Source organism: Gnatocerus cornutus, chromosome 8 (genome assembly GCF_029298725.1).
Source record: "Gnatocerus cornutus isolate USDA-ARS CGAHR chromosome 8, icGnaCorn1.1, whole genome shotgun sequence".
In the NCBI taxonomy this organism is placed as follows: domain Eukaryota; kingdom Metazoa; phylum Arthropoda; class Insecta; order Coleoptera; family Tenebrionidae; genus Gnatocerus; species Gnatocerus cornutus.
This window is the reverse complement of record NC_142240.1, coordinates 13994066-14015482: the sequence shown is the minus strand read 5'-3', so window position 1 is coordinate 14015482 and position 21417 is coordinate 13994066. Positions and strand designations below refer to the sequence as shown.

General features: G+C 38.4%; 2 protein-coding genes across 5 annotated transcripts in view; one reads left to right on the top strand and one right to left on the bottom strand.

Annotated features, from left to right (window-relative positions):
* Positions 1–21417, bottom strand: part of Fas2 (neural cell adhesion molecule fasciclin 2) — an 80027-nt gene that overhangs the window by 45753 nt on the left and 12857 nt on the right. The gene's annotated exons all lie outside the window — the stretch shown is intronic.
* Positions 20064–21004, top strand: LOC148170107 (uncharacterized). The gene is made up of 2 exons (XM_088043568.1): positions 20064–20107; positions 20155–21004. Exons 1-2 carry the CDS (start codon positions 20093–20095, stop codon positions 20860–20862), a joined length of 723 nt encoding a protein of 240 aa, XP_087899694.1. The 5' UTR covers positions 20064–20092; the 3' UTR covers positions 20863–21004.

Below are 21417 nucleotides of genomic sequence, written 5' to 3'. Positions count from 1 at the left end.
CATCAAAAACTTGCAATTATGAAGGAAAAATATAATCGTCTTCAATTTCTTAGTTTCTTTGTATTCTTTTCTAAAAAGCCAACTTTCTAAAAACACAATTCGAGGGGTTCCCTCAAATACCAATTTCCTGGAGTTAAATGAAGACGATTTCATTCATTACTGCGTGGGGGACTGTCCTAAATAGCAAAGGTGACACGTCCTGTTCCAGTTGTCGTCCTTGAACGTACAATTGGTTACTCACTACAATTACCGTTCAGACACACCCAGAACGCGTGAAAAACTCTCCAAAGAAAAGTATTAAATTTCCAAGTTTCCCAACCACCTCTCCATTTGAAAAGCCTTTAGATACAGTTAAATATCAGAGATTAAATTGAGTTGAAAATATACCCTCAGTCTGTCTTCCTGATTTAAACTTTTCACTGTTCTTTTCAGTTCTGTCAAAGTTTTATTCTGATTGATCACTGTGAAATCCACGCTAAAATCTCAATTGGAGCAGATTTTAATTGAGATACATGAAACAGCGTTGTGATTAATCCATCGTTTTTTCATCTTTTTTAATTTTATGTCCATCTGTCTAATAAAACACGATTTAACGCAATGAATGGAACAGATCGGGCTAAATCTCTGAACTGAAAGATTAAAGCACAGTTCCAACTGTCCAATTAAAATTAAAATACAATAACAGTCCAATTTCATTTTCCGGTAAACAATTAGAAAGGCTGACTTTATTACCGTTATAATTGGTTTATGGTACTAATTTTAGCGTCACCTTGATATTGAAGAATATGGATTGCTATTTATTATTCCGGAAGCCGTGAAACTGTTAAACTGCCCCATTTGTTCAAATAAACATTTTCGTTTGATTTCTCTAAACACAACGAAGAAATAACGGATTAAAAATTTATTTATTTAAATCGTAACGTTGCAGATTCGATTGAATCCTGCTGGATGCAACCACTGAAATATGCATATTTCATGGCTCCCGTTTAACTCGGTCCACAAACGAAAACACAATTATTTTCACAAATTTGGAAATGTCGATCGGCATCGCGACACTTTTATTGTGATGAAATGGCAGTGGCACATAATTCGTTTTGGGGGTTTCACTCTCAATCCTCCGATGTATTTCCCCTGCGTCTGTCTACAGCTCGTTCTTTTGTTCGCGAAAATATTATTTTAATAAGTACAGACGTAATCTGAACTTGACGCCACATTTCCATGACATCCGCCGAAGAAAATGATTCCTGGAGTGATAGTTGGGGTGAATAATTCAAGGTCTTGATATTACCAAAAGCTTGTCAAAATATGATTGATGCTAAGTGAATATTCAAATAGTTCATTGAGTGATGACTTTTGTCATTGCGTTTTCGTGTTTATTAAAGAGTGTCTCGGCGGGTGTGCAATCAATAAACTGATAAGTTAAAAAAGACGGATTTTGGCACGGTCGGGAAGTTAATAACTAGAAAATATCTGTAACGTTTCATAAAGTTCAATTTGTAGAAAATGAACCGTAAGACAGTAAAATTAATGGTACTTTGGAAAATTGAAAGTTGAAATGAGAGGAATATAGGTATTGCACTTCGGTCTGGAATTGATTAAAGCAATTTGCTTGGTTAATTACGGAGTGGATGGTTTATGGTGGCAGATTTAGCCTTTGATTAGAACACTGGTCTCATCAGGTTAGACAGCTCTCTCCAACTCCCAGAAGTTATGTTAATTTTATTACAAAAATCGACGGCAGTAATGTCAACAGTCAGTCAAGACACACCATTTAGTCCCAATAATAATAAAACTCGTCTAATTACACGCCTTTGCCGCCGTCAATTAAAAAATCAACGCCCTAAGCAAACCGCCGATTGATTTAAAAGTTGTTTATTTACACAGATGGTTCATTATATACACTTTTTTGAGCATGACCATATCCTCCGCAGACTGTTTATAAACATTTGCCTAGCGACTTGTTTAATTTCCGCAAGTGAATGCGCACTTGTCAGCATCGTCTCGTTATAAAAATCTCGATCTCGAATCGAAGCGAATCATCAAAAAGCACACTGCAATGAGCACAATTTCAGTTTTACGATATACGTTGAACGGCAGTCCGGCTTGGAAAATCGATACTTGCTTGCTGTTCTGCATGAATTTTACCATGCTGATGAAGACGTTGAAACTCCTCTTTACCTAAAACAAAAAAAAAGTAGTTAGAATTATTGGAAACGCGACTGTGATAAATAATGCATGACATTTTTCATCGAAAACAAGAGATCTGTTTTATACGACCAATGTAGTCGGGACAATAGCAGCGAAAGCTCGGAGCTTAGATCCGCATAAACAATTTAAATATGTCTCTCTGGAAATATCAGTCGTATTGCCATAATTCTTCATAAGATAAACTTAAGCAAATAAAAATGTCCTTAATAAATCTTATTACTGCGAAATAAAAAACCGGCTTTATCCTTTTAATCGCGAGCATCTTTTTTTCGGTGGATAAATCAGCCAAGTTCCAAACATATCGTGAAAAAGCGGTCCCAAAGTTTCGCTATAAATTATTTACTAGATACAATTGACCGGATTAAACTGTACAATCCCGAATCATGTTTTCAGGTCGGACGTCTATCAGAACATGGGTCCTAAATAAAGTAACTTAATTAAACACAGCTCGATACGAAATGGAAAATCGCAACCCGATTCTGTCAGCCGGTAGAAGTCTGCGGAAATGAAACCTCCTCAATTGGTTATCTCCACTCTTTTCAGGCGTTTTAAGCCGAAATCATGAGGATTATTGAGATTTAGGAGGATCGGATTTTTGGTCACTTTTCCAGAAATCGAAACCCACTTTAAAAACAGGAAAAGTGGCGCTCCAGATTGAAATTTCGCTCACGCAAGCAACAAGGAAATTAAACCGCGTGAGCTTTTCCCGCGAAAAAAATCAATATTTGAAATGTATGAGCGTTTCAGGGCAGTGGTAATGAACACAAAACGTGAGCTATACCAGTTGAAATATGTTGTATTTTGAAATTGGAACACGTACGTTCTAATTCACTGCTAATAACATCTGAGTTGATATAGTTCAGCCACGTTCGTCTGAGCCACCATAAAATCATAAACATTTGCGGGCGACCGCAACGGGACAGCTCGTGGTATTTTCAGATTTACGATGACGACCAGACAGCTGGCCTGTTTGGGGATGATTCTTATATTGCAGGGTGCTTTGTTAAATAAAGATCAGGTAGATATTTTAAATATTTGCAGATTGGGTTGTAATAAAAATTCTGTATTACTCAAATGAAAATTTAATCCTCCACCTCGCTTTCGCTATCATCACTTTCATCGTTTACATGTACAATAATTTCAGGAAATTGTGCTTCTGACAGATAACTATTTTCTATATTAACAACATGGTTGACGCAACTTTTCCAAAGTAAACTATCTATTGTTTTACATTTGGCCCTAATGAGGTCCACAACACTTGCACCTAAACTGGGTGTTGCATTCCCTTTACGTACACCATGTTTAAGCTGACTCCATATTAGCTCTATGGGATTTAGAACGCAATAATAAGGCGGTAATCGCAAAACGTCATGACCACGATCCTTGGCAATAAGATCTACATTATACTGCTTACTCTTGTCGATGCTTGAGCTATCTGCGATTATTTGCAGCAGGATTTTCTTTGTGTTCTTTACAGGTATTTCCAGATTATTTTCCCGCAAAAAATCCAAAATCTCGGCTTTTCTGGAACTTTTTGTGGGAATTTTCTTGTCCTGCTTCGAGTGGTAGGACGCATTATCCATCACAATGACGGAATTGAGCGGAATGTTGGCTAAAAGTTTGTTTTCAAACCACTCTTCGAACATCCCATGCTCCATATCTTGATGATAATCGGCAGAACAGTTTTGAATATTTTTTGCCGAAAGTAGTAAGCAGTTAGGTACCCATCCGTCACTTCCTCCTGCGTGTAAGATTATTATTCGCTTTCCCCTCGCAACCGGTGTATCCAGACAACAACTTCTGGAATCGTCAACCCATCCTTTTTTTAAAACATCGTGAGTGTCGAACCACGTTTCGTCTAAATAAACGATATTCCGACCTTCCTCACGATATTTCCGGATTTTTGAAATAAATTCCGTTCGCCATGGTACAAGCCTTGGAGACTCCATAATTGCTGTCCTTTTGTTGATGATTTTATGTTTAAAACCAATGAGTTTTAAACACTTCCTAAGTGTCTCCTTCTTCATAGCAGGATAACAGTCTTCTTGTTGGACCTTTCGCAAGATTTCATCTAACGTAGGCACTTGTTTTTTTTTGTAGAAACTGTAAACAATTGCTCTCAGTTGGTCTTTCGTTGGTTCGTCTAACGAAGCGACAACGGAGTTTCTCTTCTGAGCCAGCCTCCTGGACAGCTCTTCTTCTGGAGTTCCAATAATCCTTTTAAGAGTCGAATATGGAGTACCCGTCATTTCGGCTACAACCTTTAAGGGAGTGGGACATTCCTTTTCTATTAACTTTTGGTGGAAATTGCGAAGCATTACTTTGCAATTTAGGCAATAACGCTTATTAGTGGACGCACGTTCTGTAGTGAAACAAAAAGTAAAATTAGTATAACTTGAATTTAACATTTTTAACAGTACTAACCTGGTAAATTTTCGTCAATTTCATTATTCTGCATATTTGCAGAAACACTGACTTCACCCCATGGACGCCACATTTTGTATTTAAAGTTAGTCAAGATAGCTGTGTTCAAGAAAAACTAAACTCTGATCGGTTCAAGAACAAATCAACGAACTAAGTAAAGTTGTAACGCAAAGATACGAAAATGTAAAAGTTTAGTGGGGGGTAGCACCCCGAAGTAATTTGAATGTAACGAGCATTTCCACCACTGATTTAACTTTCACTCCCTAATATTTTTTTAAATGACATTTAACGATCCCTAATTATCTTCTTTGGGTTTATGAATGTACCTGAACATCTCGGTACCTTATGAGCATAAGAGTCAATCTCAAATTTTTGTCAAAAATGAGTTAAATAACGTTATTTATTACTCTTTACTTTTTCTTTAAGACAGAGAAAAATAATCCCCATTAGATAAAAAACAAACGATTTTAGGTTTCTATAATAAAGGAACTAAGCTACCGCATCATGTTAGAAGCTTAAAGCCAACTCTTTGGAGTTTTTTTACTCAACTGCTCCAAATTTATTCAAGGTAATGCAACCATGTTGTTAATATAGAAAATAGTTATCTGTCAGAAGCACAATTTCCTGAAATTATTGTACATGTAAACGATGAAAGTGATGATAGCGAAAGCGAGGTGGAGGATTAAATTTTCATTTGAGTAATACAGAATTTTTATTACAACCCAATCTGCAAATATTTAAAATATCTACCTGATCTTTATTTAACAAAGCACCCTGCAGTATAAGAATCATCCCCAAACAGGCCAGCTGTCTGGTCGTCATCGTAAATCTGAAAATACCACGAGCTGTCCCGTTGCGGTCGCCCGCAAATGTTTATGATTTTATGGTGGCTCAGACGAACGTGGCTGAACTATAAGTGTGAGCTTTAATTAAAAAATTATGCAAAAGTGACTTGCAAACTGGAAGTCCACAATATCCCGTACAAGCTTGCCGAAAATCCCGCCGCTGTAACTGTAACAACTACCAAAGAAGAGCTTTGTACGATTACCCCCTTCCGAAACTTTGTTAATCTAATACAAGTTTAATTCGATTTTGGTTATTTATTCGAGACCCTTCCATCTTTCACCACTATCACGATCAATATTACAGATAGGGCGGCAAGAATTCGAGGAAACAAGTTTAATTAGAATAAATTATCAGCCTGTCCAATTAATAACAGATAAGAAGGGGAGCTAAGTATCTTCTTGCAGTTTTTCACTCCATTTAGCTCCGTCCATTTGTCGGCAGAACGACCACTTTCAATGTTTACAACCCACGTCGTCTACGAACATAATTTGCAACACATTTCTGGCTTTATGTAGCTAAACCTATCATATAACATCTATCAGACGTTCGAAGGAAAATGCTCCTAATCGACCCCCGATTTGCCGGCAGCGACGTATTTCGCAAATTGGGATTAGGAAACGAGCAACCTTCATTCATCATGTTTGATGATACACTGGATATCTCCAAGATGTCACAACAAAGATGACGCTGCCACGAGTATCAATGACAGATCTCGCTTATTCATCAACCACAAACACGTTTATTACTTAAATGAGTCAAAGAAAATTAGGTGCACTCATAAAAAGAAAAATCAGTCCAAATTAAATCTCGAGGGAGTAATGACCACTGCAGACGAGAAACGTGGACAAAGTAGCACTTGTCCGCATTATTGTGGTTACGCTGCAAAAAATTTATCACAGTCAAACACAAAAATCCAGTTTGTGGGTTAATTGGACACAGTTGAAATGTTTTGTGTGTTTAAAATTGGACATTACTTTTTTATAAATAGCTTTGTTTAATTAATAACAACGAAAATGCAACTAATATCAGACCGCATCAAATATTGTTTCCATGTCAATAAGTGGATGCAAAACGCCGATTTTATTGGATTTTATGTCGTAAATAGCGCGAACGTGCGTCAAATAAAAAAGCCCCAACCAGGTCATGAATTTTTTGTTATTTACTCGCACTGGGTCTAAAATATTACAGGCTATTGATTCTACTTTTATTTTGGTCGAATTTTTCTAACACCTCTGAAACTCTAGATCAAAAAGGTGGAACGGTTCATCATCTTCACACTTCTCTTTGTTACTTGAAATCCATTACAGAGGTCCGCTTTTAGGCGCTGCTTCTTTAATACAGATTTCGATTTAATCGCAAATGTGTCAATTTGGCTCAAGAATTCTATCGATCCGAGTCGTGTTGGCTTTAAATCGTCGAAAAAGAGTTCCAGAGACGTTCCTAGTCTTAAGCCGGCCCATAATTTTCTTCAAGAAATTTATTATGTACCGCCAAGTGTCTCGTATTTAACTGAGATCGTAATCTCAGCATTTTGCCGAAAGTAATAAAAAGAATGTAGATCCGCAGACAATTAAAAGAAACTCCTGTCCTAGTTATGAAATCAATTTCGCTAATAACCTCAATCGCTGTTGTGTATTTAAATTGGTTTTTGTGCACAACCACCCGCTCCGGAGTATTTAATAAAACTAATCTCGTAAAGTTGGGAAAGTACGGTAAGTTTCTTTTGGCGGTATTAAAATCGTTGAAAATTTGTTCAATCTCAAGTGAGCGGCAGTTTTCGTTTTTAACGTGCCAAGTTGAACCTGATTAATAATTCATTGGATGTAGTCGTCTTAAGCGGACGATGAACATAATTAAAGAGTTTTAATTGTTTTCAGTAAAAGTCCTAAAGTGAATTGTTGAGTATCTCAGAACGCAGCTGAAATTAAATTGACCCCGAGGTTATACCTAGAAGGAATTCCGGAGACGAATAGTTTCAGCCCTAATGATATCTTTTCTATTCTGAGGATGCAAGCACGTGGAGGAAGAATCCGATTTTTCATTAAATGGGAGAAATGAGAGATGTGCTGCAGTTTTGGGTGGTTTGAGCTTTGTCCGTGAGTATTTTAATGTGGATTGGGAGTTGAAAGTCGTAGTTTCTTTGGAATTACTTAATTTAATTGAGTCTCTCTTGATTTCTTTCCATAAGTTTGTTGGGTAGTTTTCTTTAATAGCCAAGGAGCGCCTGTGTTAATATTCAAAGTGGCAACTGCTTCCGAATGCGTTGCAAGTGCCGTTTAGTTTGAATTAATCAGAACGTGCAGTAGGAAACGGTTTAACTAATTTTGTTACGACTTGATGGAACTTCACCATGGCGTCAAAGGTTCAGAAATGTCATTAGTTTGGTCACTGGACCAGCCGACGTGGACTTGAGCACTTTCGCTGGGGTGCCGAAGGCAATCCCGCGGCGATTTTTGATTTTTAATAGAAAATCGATTAAGCTTCAAGTGCAGTTGTACGTGCCTTGTTCAGAATCGCTTCTCGAAAATGAGCTCGCAAATCTCAAATTCATTCTTTATTAATTTCGTCGCGACGCAAATTGAATCTGGCTCTCGGAGACGAAATTCTTAAAGCAAAGACAAAGGCTAGGTCAATTAACGCCATCTGCATCGGTTATAACAACATTATTATTAAACATAGAATTCAAGATGGAACTGCCAAGTCTAGTATCACTTAGGCGCACTCACTTACGCCTAAGGGTCATTTTGGCACGGGAATGCACGAAAGGGCACTATAACTGCACCCCTATGACTAGTTACAGTAGGGCGCAAGAAAATAACACCTCACCGGCCGACAAACGTGACCCCTACGGGTTTCCCTCTGCGTTGAAATTGTTATTTTAGTAGGCAGCAGCACTCCGGTTATGCACAAAACAACTTTTAATACGACGCTCCATTACATTCAATGGAATTGTTGAGGGAGTTTAGCGCCGTCTCGGTGCTGGCTGTTCTTCAGTTTATTGCCGTTTTCACGTCGACAGCTTGAGAAGATGCCTTCCAACTTCCAGAGTAATTCATCCTCATCAGACTGCACATGTGACCCCTTCGATCACGTCCGAGGATTATACAGACAATTCGAGAGAAGAACTGAATCTTTAATTAGAGATTAGCGTCGAAACCGACTTCGGTGGAACAAATCTCGGATTTAAAATACCACACCTTCCATTTCCAAATTGCTGCAGCAAATCGATTTTGGCTTCAGCACCTCTAGAATGCAATATATCAAGAGCGGTACGGTGATTCGAACCGACGGAACATTCAAGAAAAAATCTGGGATGTTATTAAAAGTATAATTTTAGATTTTACGACTAAAAAGTTAATTAAAAACGAACATGGACGGACGGTTGGAAAACCGCTGAACATGGAATAACGCGTGGAGAATTGTCCTAATAAATTTATTCTAAACACCTCGGAAAAGGTTAACATTCTCCAGAGCGGTTCTCTTTTTGTGGTGGTAACCGCTCGTCGCGTTATCGATACTTGTAATTAGAAGTTTTAAATCGATTTGACTTTGAACGAGTTTAAGCAGCAAATAAAACTACACTCGCATAACTGCGAAAAGTTTGTTTTGTTAGCAACACCTAATTAAAAAAGTTACTGACAACGCAGCGCCGAGATTAAACCATTTTACGCCGACAGTACTCTTGCATTACTAAAACATACCCTGAAGACAACTAAAGCCATTATCGTAACGAAAACAAAGTGCATAATTTTCTTATGTGGTGCGAGTAACTACCTAATTTGTTTCTTGTAGCTCCAGAGACACAAAAAACGAACTTAAGTCAGTAATGCCGGCATTACATTTTCAGCAGCTGCTGTGTTACATCCGTGACAAGGCATCAGTTAACACTCTTCCCCTGATCGTTTTGTTAAATTGTTTTTTCATCAAGCCGTACTAATTAACGGAAAGCGCATCTCAGTACAATGCACGCAACCCATTTCAGGATGGGGATGTTTTCAGCGAAGCATTTTGGAAACACACACGAACAAAATTGGGGGTGCGTCCGGTGTTATTAGAGTCACTTGTCACGAACTCAGTCGCTCTCTATTAGTCTGCAAAGCAGAGATGAGTTGTGGCTCCCCGTATATTGAGTTGATTACTTTGCAAGAACGTGACTGCGTGTGGTGTCTATGCTCAAAGTTGGCAAACATTTTTAATCCTAGTTCTCTGGATAGTGGAGGATAATGATAAAGTTGTTTACAATATGTAAGGGTAACATGTGGCTGCCAAACCGCACCAAAAGCAGGAATTTTTCACAAGACAAAAGTTTGAGCTTCGGGAGGCCGCAACATCTTGCGAAGTTGGAGAAGGTGACCAAAACGCTTCAACGTCTCAACATCAAACTCAAAGAGAGCCACAAATCAACTGGCGTCCTGTGAAATGTCATGGAATATGCAGCTTCGTTAAAAATGGAAAAGCCATTTTCTTCATTCAGGTACGAATATTTTTCCACTAGAGAAATCTTTCGTTTGAAACAGTAGTCGTTCATTTAATTGAAGTAATTGCCGGAAAAATTCCATGGTGTACCGAGGACATCATGGAATAATGATGCTTTAGCAACGATGGCATGTCTTGAATAAAATCCAACAACTTTGCGAAGTAATGAAAAATCCGATGTAATTACATGGAAACTATTTGCATTCAATTTCAACACCTCTGAGTGCATTTCCCTGAAAGGCGATTTTCCGTCATATTTATATGTATGAGTATCGAGCCCAAAAAGGTACTCAACACCTCCAGTCAACCGTTGCGAAGAGAACTTCCACGTGTGTGGTGAAAACGCCTACATTTCCATAAGAAAAAATCTTATCGTAGCAATCTAAAACGATGACCGGGAGCAGATGTACCTCAGGTAATTGCACCAGGAGTTCAGACAAAAGACCTTTGAATTATGTAGGAGGCGCCAGAGAGTCGAAAGCCTTCTTCATTCATTATTTACAACCCACGGATGCGAACAACAGTAGGAGACAAAAATGACAAGTTTGTGCATTCACGGCCATATCTGCGCCTATCTGTACCATTATTACTACAAGGATTTGAATAATACCAGAGAGACGGAGAAAATATGGATGAACGAATAACAATAAATTCGGTGATATAGTTCAATTAAAGGAGCCGGGAAACGGAAGTGATAAAATTTATGGGCACAAAATTCGTCAAAATTTAAAGAATGTCAATAGGAGGGTGCGAAACGGCATAATTTCCATATAAATGTGTCTCATAACTTAAGGGCCATACTCCTATGTCACACGTATTGAGTCTTCGGGCGTCTCTATCCTACCACAAAAACTACATATTTTTCTCCTTCGTTGTATTTTTCTTCACTTGCTGCGCCCCTCTTCGTGGTGTTAGGGAGAATGAAAAATGCATTAAACTACACCCGTCTGTTTTGACACTTTTGAATAATGCACCATAGAAAAAGAGAAACAAGTGGATAAACTAACGCAACGATTTTCCAATTCAGCATTGTTCTTTTTATTATTGGGCCGCAACTTTTACTTGTTGATGTAAACGTAGTTTCCATTAACATGGGATTTATGGAAAAACAAAATTCCGCCATAAAGCTGAATAATATGTTTCCAGCGTGTTTATAAAGGCGAATCCAGTGGATTTAGCTAATAGAGACCACATAGAAGTAAGCAATAAAAGCATCCCCGTCTCCAGTGGACCGTCGAAGGGCAACGTCCGGATCTTCGGTCTCCCTTCAATGTTTTTCGCATTTCCCTCGAACGGAGGGGATGCAACAAACAAAGTTAACGCGGGACGCACACGGAACCAAACCCAAACCGACAGGACAACTGTAATGGAAATCAAGCGAAATGGAACTCAAACAAAACCTTTGAAAAAGTGCATTTGTATTCAAATTACAAGCAAATTTGATTATAGTTGGAAAGAAGACTTGTTTTACTTTGTTTCATTTGCTGCTTCCGTACTTCACTTATTTACATTCCGGTCGTAAAAGTTTAAATGCGAAAACGCAAGTTGCACTAAAGAGTTGCACTGAACTAATTTATTTGCTTTTTCTTTACTTTAAAGACAACTTTTGCGTATAATGAAATTCCGAGGTAACACTGCTTTAAGTGAAATTCACGGGGCTTTTTCATCTTTTATTTATATCCTACCTGTGCAGCGACTTCCTTTGAAACCAATTAAATTACCAATAAATTAATTCATCTAGTTATTATTCCGATCGGGTAATTTTCCAGGAACATAAATCTCAGCCCCGCTGGAATTTTTAAAATCTGCGATAGATGGGCCAATAATGAACGACCATGTCAAAACTGTGATTTGTCACATTTATTACATTAAAACCGTAATCCCCTTATCATCGGTGGTAATAGTCTTTGACACAACCAAGCCACATAAATCACGAAATTCTAGTCAGGATAACAATTTTTTATTTCGGAGGTTACACTTCATTTTTTATCCCAGTAAATTACCCTCGTTCTTTAAAAACTGTTATTTGCGACAAGGAACGAGAATAATAGTATACTTCTAAAATAAATTGAATCTGCCAACACGGAAAAGTTCTAACGGTCTATACGTAAGGGTATTTATTTCCAACTTCGTTTACGAAAAGCACGTATTTACTCTTAGGTCGCCCTTATTAATTTAATCAGTCGAAAACCATGAAAACCACCTGTAACCATAGTCTGACTTTGCGGTGATGTTCATCGAGCTTTGCGTCCGAGCTTTTAAGACAAATTAATGGAAGGTGGTTGTATTGACTGCGCGTAAATAAAACGAAAACTGAAACTTTATTCCCCCTTTTTTAATTACTCTCTTAATTATAAGAATGACGTTAACGACCTCCGCAAAAACAATCAATTCACTTGAAACGTGAGTCCACTCCTGTCAATTTCAAACAGACCATTTCAGAAGAGCTCGTCTCTGAAGTTTAAATTATTCTGTTATAATATTTTCAAAAGCTTTTTTATAACCGGCTGTCACACCGGTCTCAAAACGGGTTTTATAATCCATAAAACACATTTTTCTTAAAAAATATTGTGACTTAAAAATTTATGTTTGTTTTAGTTTAGACTTACGACCCATCAATGTTCTGAATCATGTCGACAACAACAGCGACATCTGCTTCATTTGCATCCAAATGAATGATCAATAAGCATTAAGCCCTTAGCCAGGTTTAATGTCTAAATTTATCACTATCTGAACCCTCGAAACCGTCAACAACTTACCATCAACAATCAAATATTATTTTACTGCAAAAGTTAATTAAAACAGCTCAGTCTTTGCATAACAACAAAGAGGAGAGGCTCCTAGAAATATTTATTATAACATTAATTCCAGCGAGTTGAAACAAAGAAGAAAATCGATGAAATTAATGTAAATTTAGAACTCTTCGAGCTCAAACAAACGATCTTTGGTGTATTTGTATTCACGACAGGCTTTAGGTTTGTTTTGTTCCTGTATGTGGTCTATTACATTGTGAAGGAGTCAAGAGTTTAAAACGAAATAACATATTACATACGTGTAATAGAAAATACCACGTCACTTCCAGCAACATGTAGAACGATAACAACATATTCTCGTAAAGTGCTGAAACTGAGAAAATGCATATTTCGCTGCAATAAAGAAGTTTGAACAGTGTTTATTCATGGACGTGGACTATTCTGTTCCCTCCAAGACAAGAATCGCTGCGAAATCATTTTTAGAGAACACATTTTTCCGGATCATTAATTTTATTTAATATCACGTCTTTCCCCAGTTCTGATTTTGATGAATCAAATATTGGGTGGAAAAAAATAAAAGGCAGAGCACGAATCAATCAATCACTGAACGTAATTACATTATTCGACTGGTTCAATTACTTCCTTTAAAAATAAAAGTGTTGACAACGACTTTGAAATTAGGTGCTTGTGTAAATACAAACTTTGCTGTTTGGTCAGTCTTGACTTTCTCCAATAAAAACGTCGGCGGTGATTTAACACCGTAATGGTTATAAAAGACGCTTAATGACCACTTGTTCATATATCCCCGTTGAGTGTTTACCAGTAATGACGGCGTCAGATATTATCGACAATACGAAAAATTGCACCCTCTCAGCACTAATAACTCATTCTGTCCACGTCGACGGCGCCGAATTTTTATGCACCCTATAGGAAAAATCCCTCTTCGTGCGCCATGTTGCTGATGTTCAGGATTTTATCCAAGCACGTGTACACCAGTGCCGACCAGCGTGTCATCAACCCTTGTGAATGTCGCCGAATTAATGGAGTCCTCATCTTTATAACGCAATCAGGGATTCAATGACCATCATTAAGACGCAGGGCGCAATCACCACCACCTTGCCCGCATAAATTATTCACAAATTTGGGCACTGGAGTTTCCAATTTTCACATCTTTTTCACGAATTATCGCAGTGTTGGCTTCTGTTTGTCTGCTCATGCTCCAACAAGTGATGTAAAAACGTGAGGTCCGGTGCCCGATTGTATTAAACTCTTGGACCATTCCTGTGATTTTATCGGAGATTCTTTGGATCTTTTGTTGAGTTGCAAGCTGACGCCGCCTCATTTTCGAGATGCAACCCTCGACAAGAAGAGGACACTGACGCCAAATGACGAACGTGTCGGGAATAACACATCACATCAAAGCGAATCCAGAGGGTAAAGCGGATACAACGCGACCCTTTCCTTTCCATCCCCTTTCGCGAAGTGTCCCGTCAAAAGCCACTGGTTCGCTTGCGGTCGTAACTCGCAAATATGCTATGAATATTGTTAGAAAACGGTCTGAGGCTCCAAATTACCAGGAAGAGTTGTTATGGCGGTCAAGGGGTTAAAACAGCCGGGGGAGATAAATTTTTATTGAGATCATTGAAAGTTTACAACTCGTGTCGAGGGAACAACTTCTTCAGAGTTCCACAATCAAATATTCAAAGCGTGACTTTTTCTATACAAACACATCAGAAGCACGAGGATTATTATGCTTCAGGTGAAGGCAATAAAATTTTTAATACCATTCTATGTCCATTATCCCCGGAAATTTCCCCTTCAGGATCATCTATAATTCACGTTGTCGCTGTCGTTTTCATCTTCTGATCAATTGCTGTTCCATTATAAATGAAAGTAAAGCGAAGATCGGAGAATCTATAATCCCAAAAAAGCACATGTTTACCTGGGTAAAAGTACCGCACGTAAATAATTTATTCCTTTCTCTCATCTCCCGCAAATCCGTGCGTAAACCACAATTTGTGATCAAATGCAAATACCAGAAAATTATGTCGCTCCCTCTTTATTAATACGTGAAAATAGAAGATCATGGACGAGACCGTAATAAGAAAATAAAGTTTCATTTTAATACATCCCTCGCACCGAGGATATCAACGCCCTGGAGCATATTGAAGGGGGTTCGAAGTAAGTAATATAAATATTTAGGTAGGTTTTTTATTTGATAGCGGCTAAGAGAGGGTGAGCTGAAATTTGAGATGATGACAATGTAAATTTTTGGGGTTTGTCAATGTCAATACACAGATCGAGTTACTCGGATATTGCGGTCAACACTTACTTTCAGTCGACCCGAAATCCTCTAAATTAAGCCCTTGTCTTCTTGTCTTGTAATTTGATGTGGTATATGCATGTCCAGAATACCCACAATAAAATCATGTCATGAATAAATTTGCATATTACTATTTACTATTAGTAAAGTTAACACTACTCCATATCCATGGATTAATTTCGCAGTTGAACAACTTGTTACGATTTAATTAATTCAACAAAGGTGGCAAAGTAAGTGAGTGCGCGAATAAAACAGAATGGCGAAAATCATATAACATTTATGGTCGTCATAACCGAGAGCAATTTAGAACGCCAATATAAAAGACCCTAATCTTCGAATAAAACAGAAGATTTTACTGCTTGTAAAAAATTATTGGAGGCGTCAAAGTCACGTTGCCACCATTTAAACACTTTAGTTTATTCCATGGATGACTGATTTATGAAGATGGAGAAGACGCGGTTTCTATATTTCATTGCCCCCAAAGCTCATACGATTTAATTATTTCGACTATTTAGAATCCATAAATTTAATTAGTTTAATTGGCTTCTGCGAATATCTTGATAAAGCTCAGCCTACTAATTTACTATTGAGATGTAATCTCCCTAAAATAAGCGCCTTAATGTCACGAGAAGGTTACTTATAGCCCCGCTTCGAATAGTTGGCGAATTTGTTTTCGTGGACAAAAAATGTGTTATAAACAAGCCAACTGACGCCTTTAAACCATCGAAAGAAATACACCATTCCGTCAATCCATAAATCACTCGATATCGACATGAAATATCGAATAAATGTACAAAGGAACTCGTAAAATATGTTCTTAGAGACACCGGCTAAAGATCACCGCAGATTCATAACGCGTCTAAGTATTGCACTCAAAATCCCCTTGTCGCGAATGTCAACGACCGGTATATATTTGATGGATGATAATGGTACTTTGCTGATACTGAACCTATCTGTGCTAGGCTTTCCGAGCACGTTCAGAATCAAAATCTCTAATATAACCATTTTAAACATCCACCATTCTTTCGGTGAAGCTTTACTGGAGGGTCTGATTATTTAAGCACCAAAACAAACATAAAACCGTCCAATTAAGAGCTTTCATTCAAAATTTCCTGGCTCCTCAGAGACTTGATATCACCATTAGTTACAATCATAAATAACTCAGTCTGTGTTATATATCAAGCGATTTTAGTGAACATACAGGTACTTTGTAAGGGAGGGAAATATCTAGCTTGTCAAGCTTAACCAAACTTTATTACTTCTCGGTTTACACCTTAATTCGCAACCGCCGCAAGATTAGCCGAAATACTCCTAGCCTAACCCTTGATATTACCTGTAAAAACAACTAGACAACAGCGAAAATTGGAATTTTTCTTCGTAAAACTTATATTAACATCGAAGGGCTTACAAGTCCCTCGTTTTCCAACGATCCTGAATATTCCCGAGATTCCTTAAAATACAAGAACACGTTTATAATTAATTTCACCAAGCACCAGTGTATGAAGATAATACGAAGGGATCTGAATGTTGCCACATTAACAAAGATTCCTGCTAGTATTAATAATGAGGGTATCACAATAATATCACTTTGCGTCGTTTAAACGATGTGACAGATGGCGATTAGAACCTTAACATGGTAAAGCCTTACCTCTAGGCGGTCATATACAAGTCACATGCTATTACTAACACTTCCTAAACACAGGATATTTCCGGTCGGGTAAAGCGATGGGGAAATTGTTCCGGTTTAGAACATAGCAGCGAACAGTTGATTAGCCCAAAGGGGGTAGCTCTGAATTCACCGGCTTCAGGGATGCGCAGACGCTGGCTATTAATATTTCTACCCCCGGGTATTAACCGCAAGTCTAAAATAGTGGATAAGCCGATTGCCGATGACTTTTTAATTGCGGCTAACGAGATTATCGTATTACTTCGCTCGACAATTCGATAGTTTCCAGACCACCAATTTCTAGGAATATTTCTTTTTAGTCCATGTAAAAAATCTTTTAACTTTGAGGCGTGTTAAAGAACTGTTAAAAGTAAGTATAACGACATTTTCTCCACAGGATGCGAAAAACCCACAAATTAGCCATCAAAGCAAAATCAACTATTCCCACTTTCTCTTTATTTCTTCCGTTCTCTTTCATTGCAATTTCCTCTTCAGCCGTGCAAACTCTCGGAACACCTGTCATAACACCTGAATGGAACACTTATTTTTATCGTTTAAAATATGAGTTATTAGTTTATTGACCCGCTACTAATAACCGGTGACTAACAAAGTGGAACAGCTTCTGATAAGGCATAAAAAACTACACAAAGGTAGAAATGCGGAGAATCCCAAAGTGATAAATAACACAAAAGAAAGTCGAAGTAATTACTCATTTAAATTTTCAAACTCCGACCTCGGTTGGAAATGGGCTATTAAGTGTATTTTGTGTTGCAGACTTACAATTCGAGAGACAACGGAAACGATAACATTAACGAAGAAAATATGACAAAATAACAACGAAATCGTCCAGAAACACTGGCGCTGGTCGTATAAAGTGACAGTGGAAAATTCACATGATACCTCTTTCGCCTTTAATGGTGTTGGCTGTTAGTGACTTGCCCAACTTTCAAGAATATTTTCAGAGCTCCCCTAAGAGTTTTGCTTTACCACATGTTGCGAGTCATCGCCACAAAAAACTTGCTGCGTATTTTATTTTTCACATCACAGCCATGGACAGGAAGATAATTTTAACAAGAGGGGTAAACTTTCTTGTTGAAATATTCTCCGCCAGACGTAATCGATCCGGTTTTATTAAAAGAGCGAATGTCGACTACTGTGATATATTTTTATAGTTTTAAATTTCGTATTTATGACTGTAATATTCCCAGTCTTTGTCTGTGAGAAGTTGAGAGATAAATAACATTCCTCATGCACTAATCAGAGTGGTTGAGCCTAGCGAAGATGCATTTATTAGTTCTGTCTTTCCAACAGTCGGTTCTGAGATAAGGAGATTTCTAGCGCCGATAAGTTTCGAAACGGTGCACGCAAAATTAAAGCAAAAAGTGCAAGAGAGTTTCCGGGAAAGATGTGCAACCAGGAAAAGTAATAATTAATGCTATTCGAGATTTCCATCTGTTCCAATTATTACGAAAACATTTCAGTTTTATTATGTCGAAATGGACAAAAAGCAACAAAATCGAAATTATTTGCTCTCGTATTAACAAAGACAGCGTTCAGCGCTTTTGAAAATTAATCAGATTGTCAGAAAATCCGTTTACGCGCTTATTGATGAAATCAGTGGGTGAAACCCGTCGCGACATTTGCTGAACTTAGAAATCCGGAATTAAAATTGTAAATTAATTGTCGTCTCCATCATCCTCTGTCCCGGATTAAAATATTTCCTGCATTTGACGGCCGTCATTAAAGATCTTCGCTGAGGCGTCAAAAAGTCACCCCCGCACGAACAAACAACAACCCCAGCATATAATTTGTACTTGTAAATTCCGCGTTTCAAGACCGACTCTTCATTTCCATCAGCAGTGAACAGTACTTAATCATGGAGTCCCTCATTAAATTGTCATTTCTATAGACGACCACCACGAAACCACCCCCGTCCTTGAAACTCGAAATCTAATTATTTTTGCATTACTGTAAGTAGACTCGCGGGTGGAATTACGTAAAACAACAGAATTGAAGAGATAACAAGCAAAATTTAATGAAAGTCAGTGTTTCTAGTGATTAATCGTCCGACACCTAGCTAAAAACTGGGATAATTATTTAAATTTATTAAAACCCTGCCCGCAAAACACTCTTATTAGGTCGTAACGTTGTTCGGGTGGTAATACGGTGGTAAAACAGGCGTAGTAATAAAAAAAATCATTACGGAAGTACACGTTGACCCCTCCTGTCACGGCGCTTACAGTTAAAAATTATACTCTGGATTTTCTCATATAGCTTCTTAGCAAAAGGAAAACTCGGGAAGAATAATGAAGAATTTTATTGGCAATGAAGCTGTCATTCTAAAACCGTAAAACAGAGGGAATGTTTTAAGAGGCACAAAAATGCAACATTGGAAAAGTTTCCATTACCTAGAAAAAAGAACGGGAAAAGCCCGCAATTTCTCGGAAAAATATGAGATAAAACACGCAATTCAACTTCCGCAACTCTATGCCCCGATTAAATTTAAAGGATTTGAGAAAATTTCATACATCACAGACGGAGCGAGGTGCAGATAGCATCGCCAGTTGAGGAAATGTAGAAGCACGGCTTTATCAGGCATTTAAAAAGTCGTGCTCTATTGACTGTTTGGCGGAAAAAGAAAAGCCGAGCTGTAATTTGCGCGGTTACATAAATGAGAGCAATACTTTTGAATAATAAATTTAATTAATATTAATCTCGTTTTGCATGATAACGCTAATCAGAATTCTGACTCGGTTCAGTCTCTAGTTGCACCTATGCACTAAGTGCATCATAAACTGCACCGGTTTGGACTAGAAGAGATTGGTTTCATTAGCATACCTTTGTAAGAAGTAATACGCTTCTGCGTGCTGGAAAATTGAAAATGCGCTTATCGTAGAACGAGCTGAATTCTTTCTAGCCCTTTGTTGCGTTCATTGCAAACAGTATATTACAAACTGCAGAACTTTGTTCTTTACATACCTCTCCAACAAAATAAATTGCACAAGATAAACCGAAGCATTTCAAATTGCACCAGACTTTGCAACACACTAAATGAGAATCGCAGTTCCAGGCGAATATTAATTGCCACACCTGCCTGAGATTGTGATTTTTTTTATATGAACAATTACTTTATGCATGCAGTTAGCATGAAATTGTAACGAGAAACTCTACTTTTTATGTAATATCGAATTTTGCAGTCTACTGCACTAATTAATGTATTCAACAACCGACCGGATAGTTATACACGCTTGAATCCGCGTGCAAATGTTTGGGATCATCGGGATGCTACGGGTGAAAGTTTCAGGGAGAACCTCGTCATCGAGTGGGGAAAATCGTATAAAAACACAACTGTCTGGGGAAAAAATCATCATTCAGTGTTCCTCCAGTTTGCAAGAAATGAAGCCTTTCCTGGTGAGTTCTCACAACGTCTTAATTCGGTACTATGGTGATAGTTTCAGGTTGCAGTTTTTCTCATGTCCGCGGTCCTTCTGGCACGTTGCGACGAAGCAAAGAAGACCGAGAAACGTGGCATTGAGAGCTTCGGCCATGGAGGCGGCATCTCCTTTGGTGGAGGCGGACACGGTGGACTAGGAGGCGGTTTCGGTGGAGGAGGAGGCGGTTTCGGCGGAGGTGGCGGCGGTGGTGGTGGTGCTACTGTTAACACCATCACTTCTCAAGTCCCCGTTCCCGTACCCCAACCCTACCCCGTTACCGTAACTCGTACAGTACCAGTTCCAGTACCAGCTCCTTACCCTGTTGAAGTTCCACGTGCAGTTCAAGTTCCAGTTCCGGTTCCACAACCCGTTGAAGTACCAAGACCGTACACTGTGGTCGTCCCCAGAACCGTACAAGTACCGGTGCAAGTTCCTGTACAAGTACCAGTGCAGATACCTGTGGAAGTTCCAGTACCGCAACCGTACCCAGTTACTATTCCTCAACCGTACCCAGTGAGAGTACCACAGAACATCGTTGTACCTGTACCACAACCCATTAGCATCGGCGGCGGCGGCGGAGGTGGATTTGGTGGAGGAGTTGGAGGTGGTTTTGGTGGAGGAATCGGTGGCGGACACGGAGGAGGCGGCGGAGGAGGAGGTGGACATGGAGGGTACAGCTACTCCAGCGTGTCCATTGGAGGGCACCATTATGGTAGCAGCTCCAAACACTGAATGATGTTGGATTCTTCATTTTCACGATCACGTTTCATTGTACCTCATGCATCATTTATTTTGTGATATTCTAGTTACTTTTAGATGTTACTTTCGTGCTGTAAATAACTTTCATGTAATAAAGCGCAACAGTTAGATCGCTGACTCGCTTTTTATTTACGATAACTTTGAAATTTCTATTGTGAAGCCCTTTGCGCTCATTATCAGTCCAAATTCACAATTAGAGAAAAATAACAACAGGAAGCCCGACAAAGGAAATTGATATTACTTTTCACCCCTCTCATGATTGAATTACTTTTATGTGGCTTGGATCCTTCGTCACATTTTCTAGGTTTCCTAATAAATTACATCACATAAGGTCTCAATAAAATGACCAAGGTCATCGTAAAAAAACAGGGGGACAAAATCCGTATATTGTTGCTTGACAGATATTTCAGTTAAAGCACGAAAATCTCGCGCCTAAATCGATTTCATCTTTAGTAAACCCATAACTGGTGTAGTGGCCAGGGCGTAATATCGCACAAGCAATTCCAGAAATTTATGAAATTCTTTAGC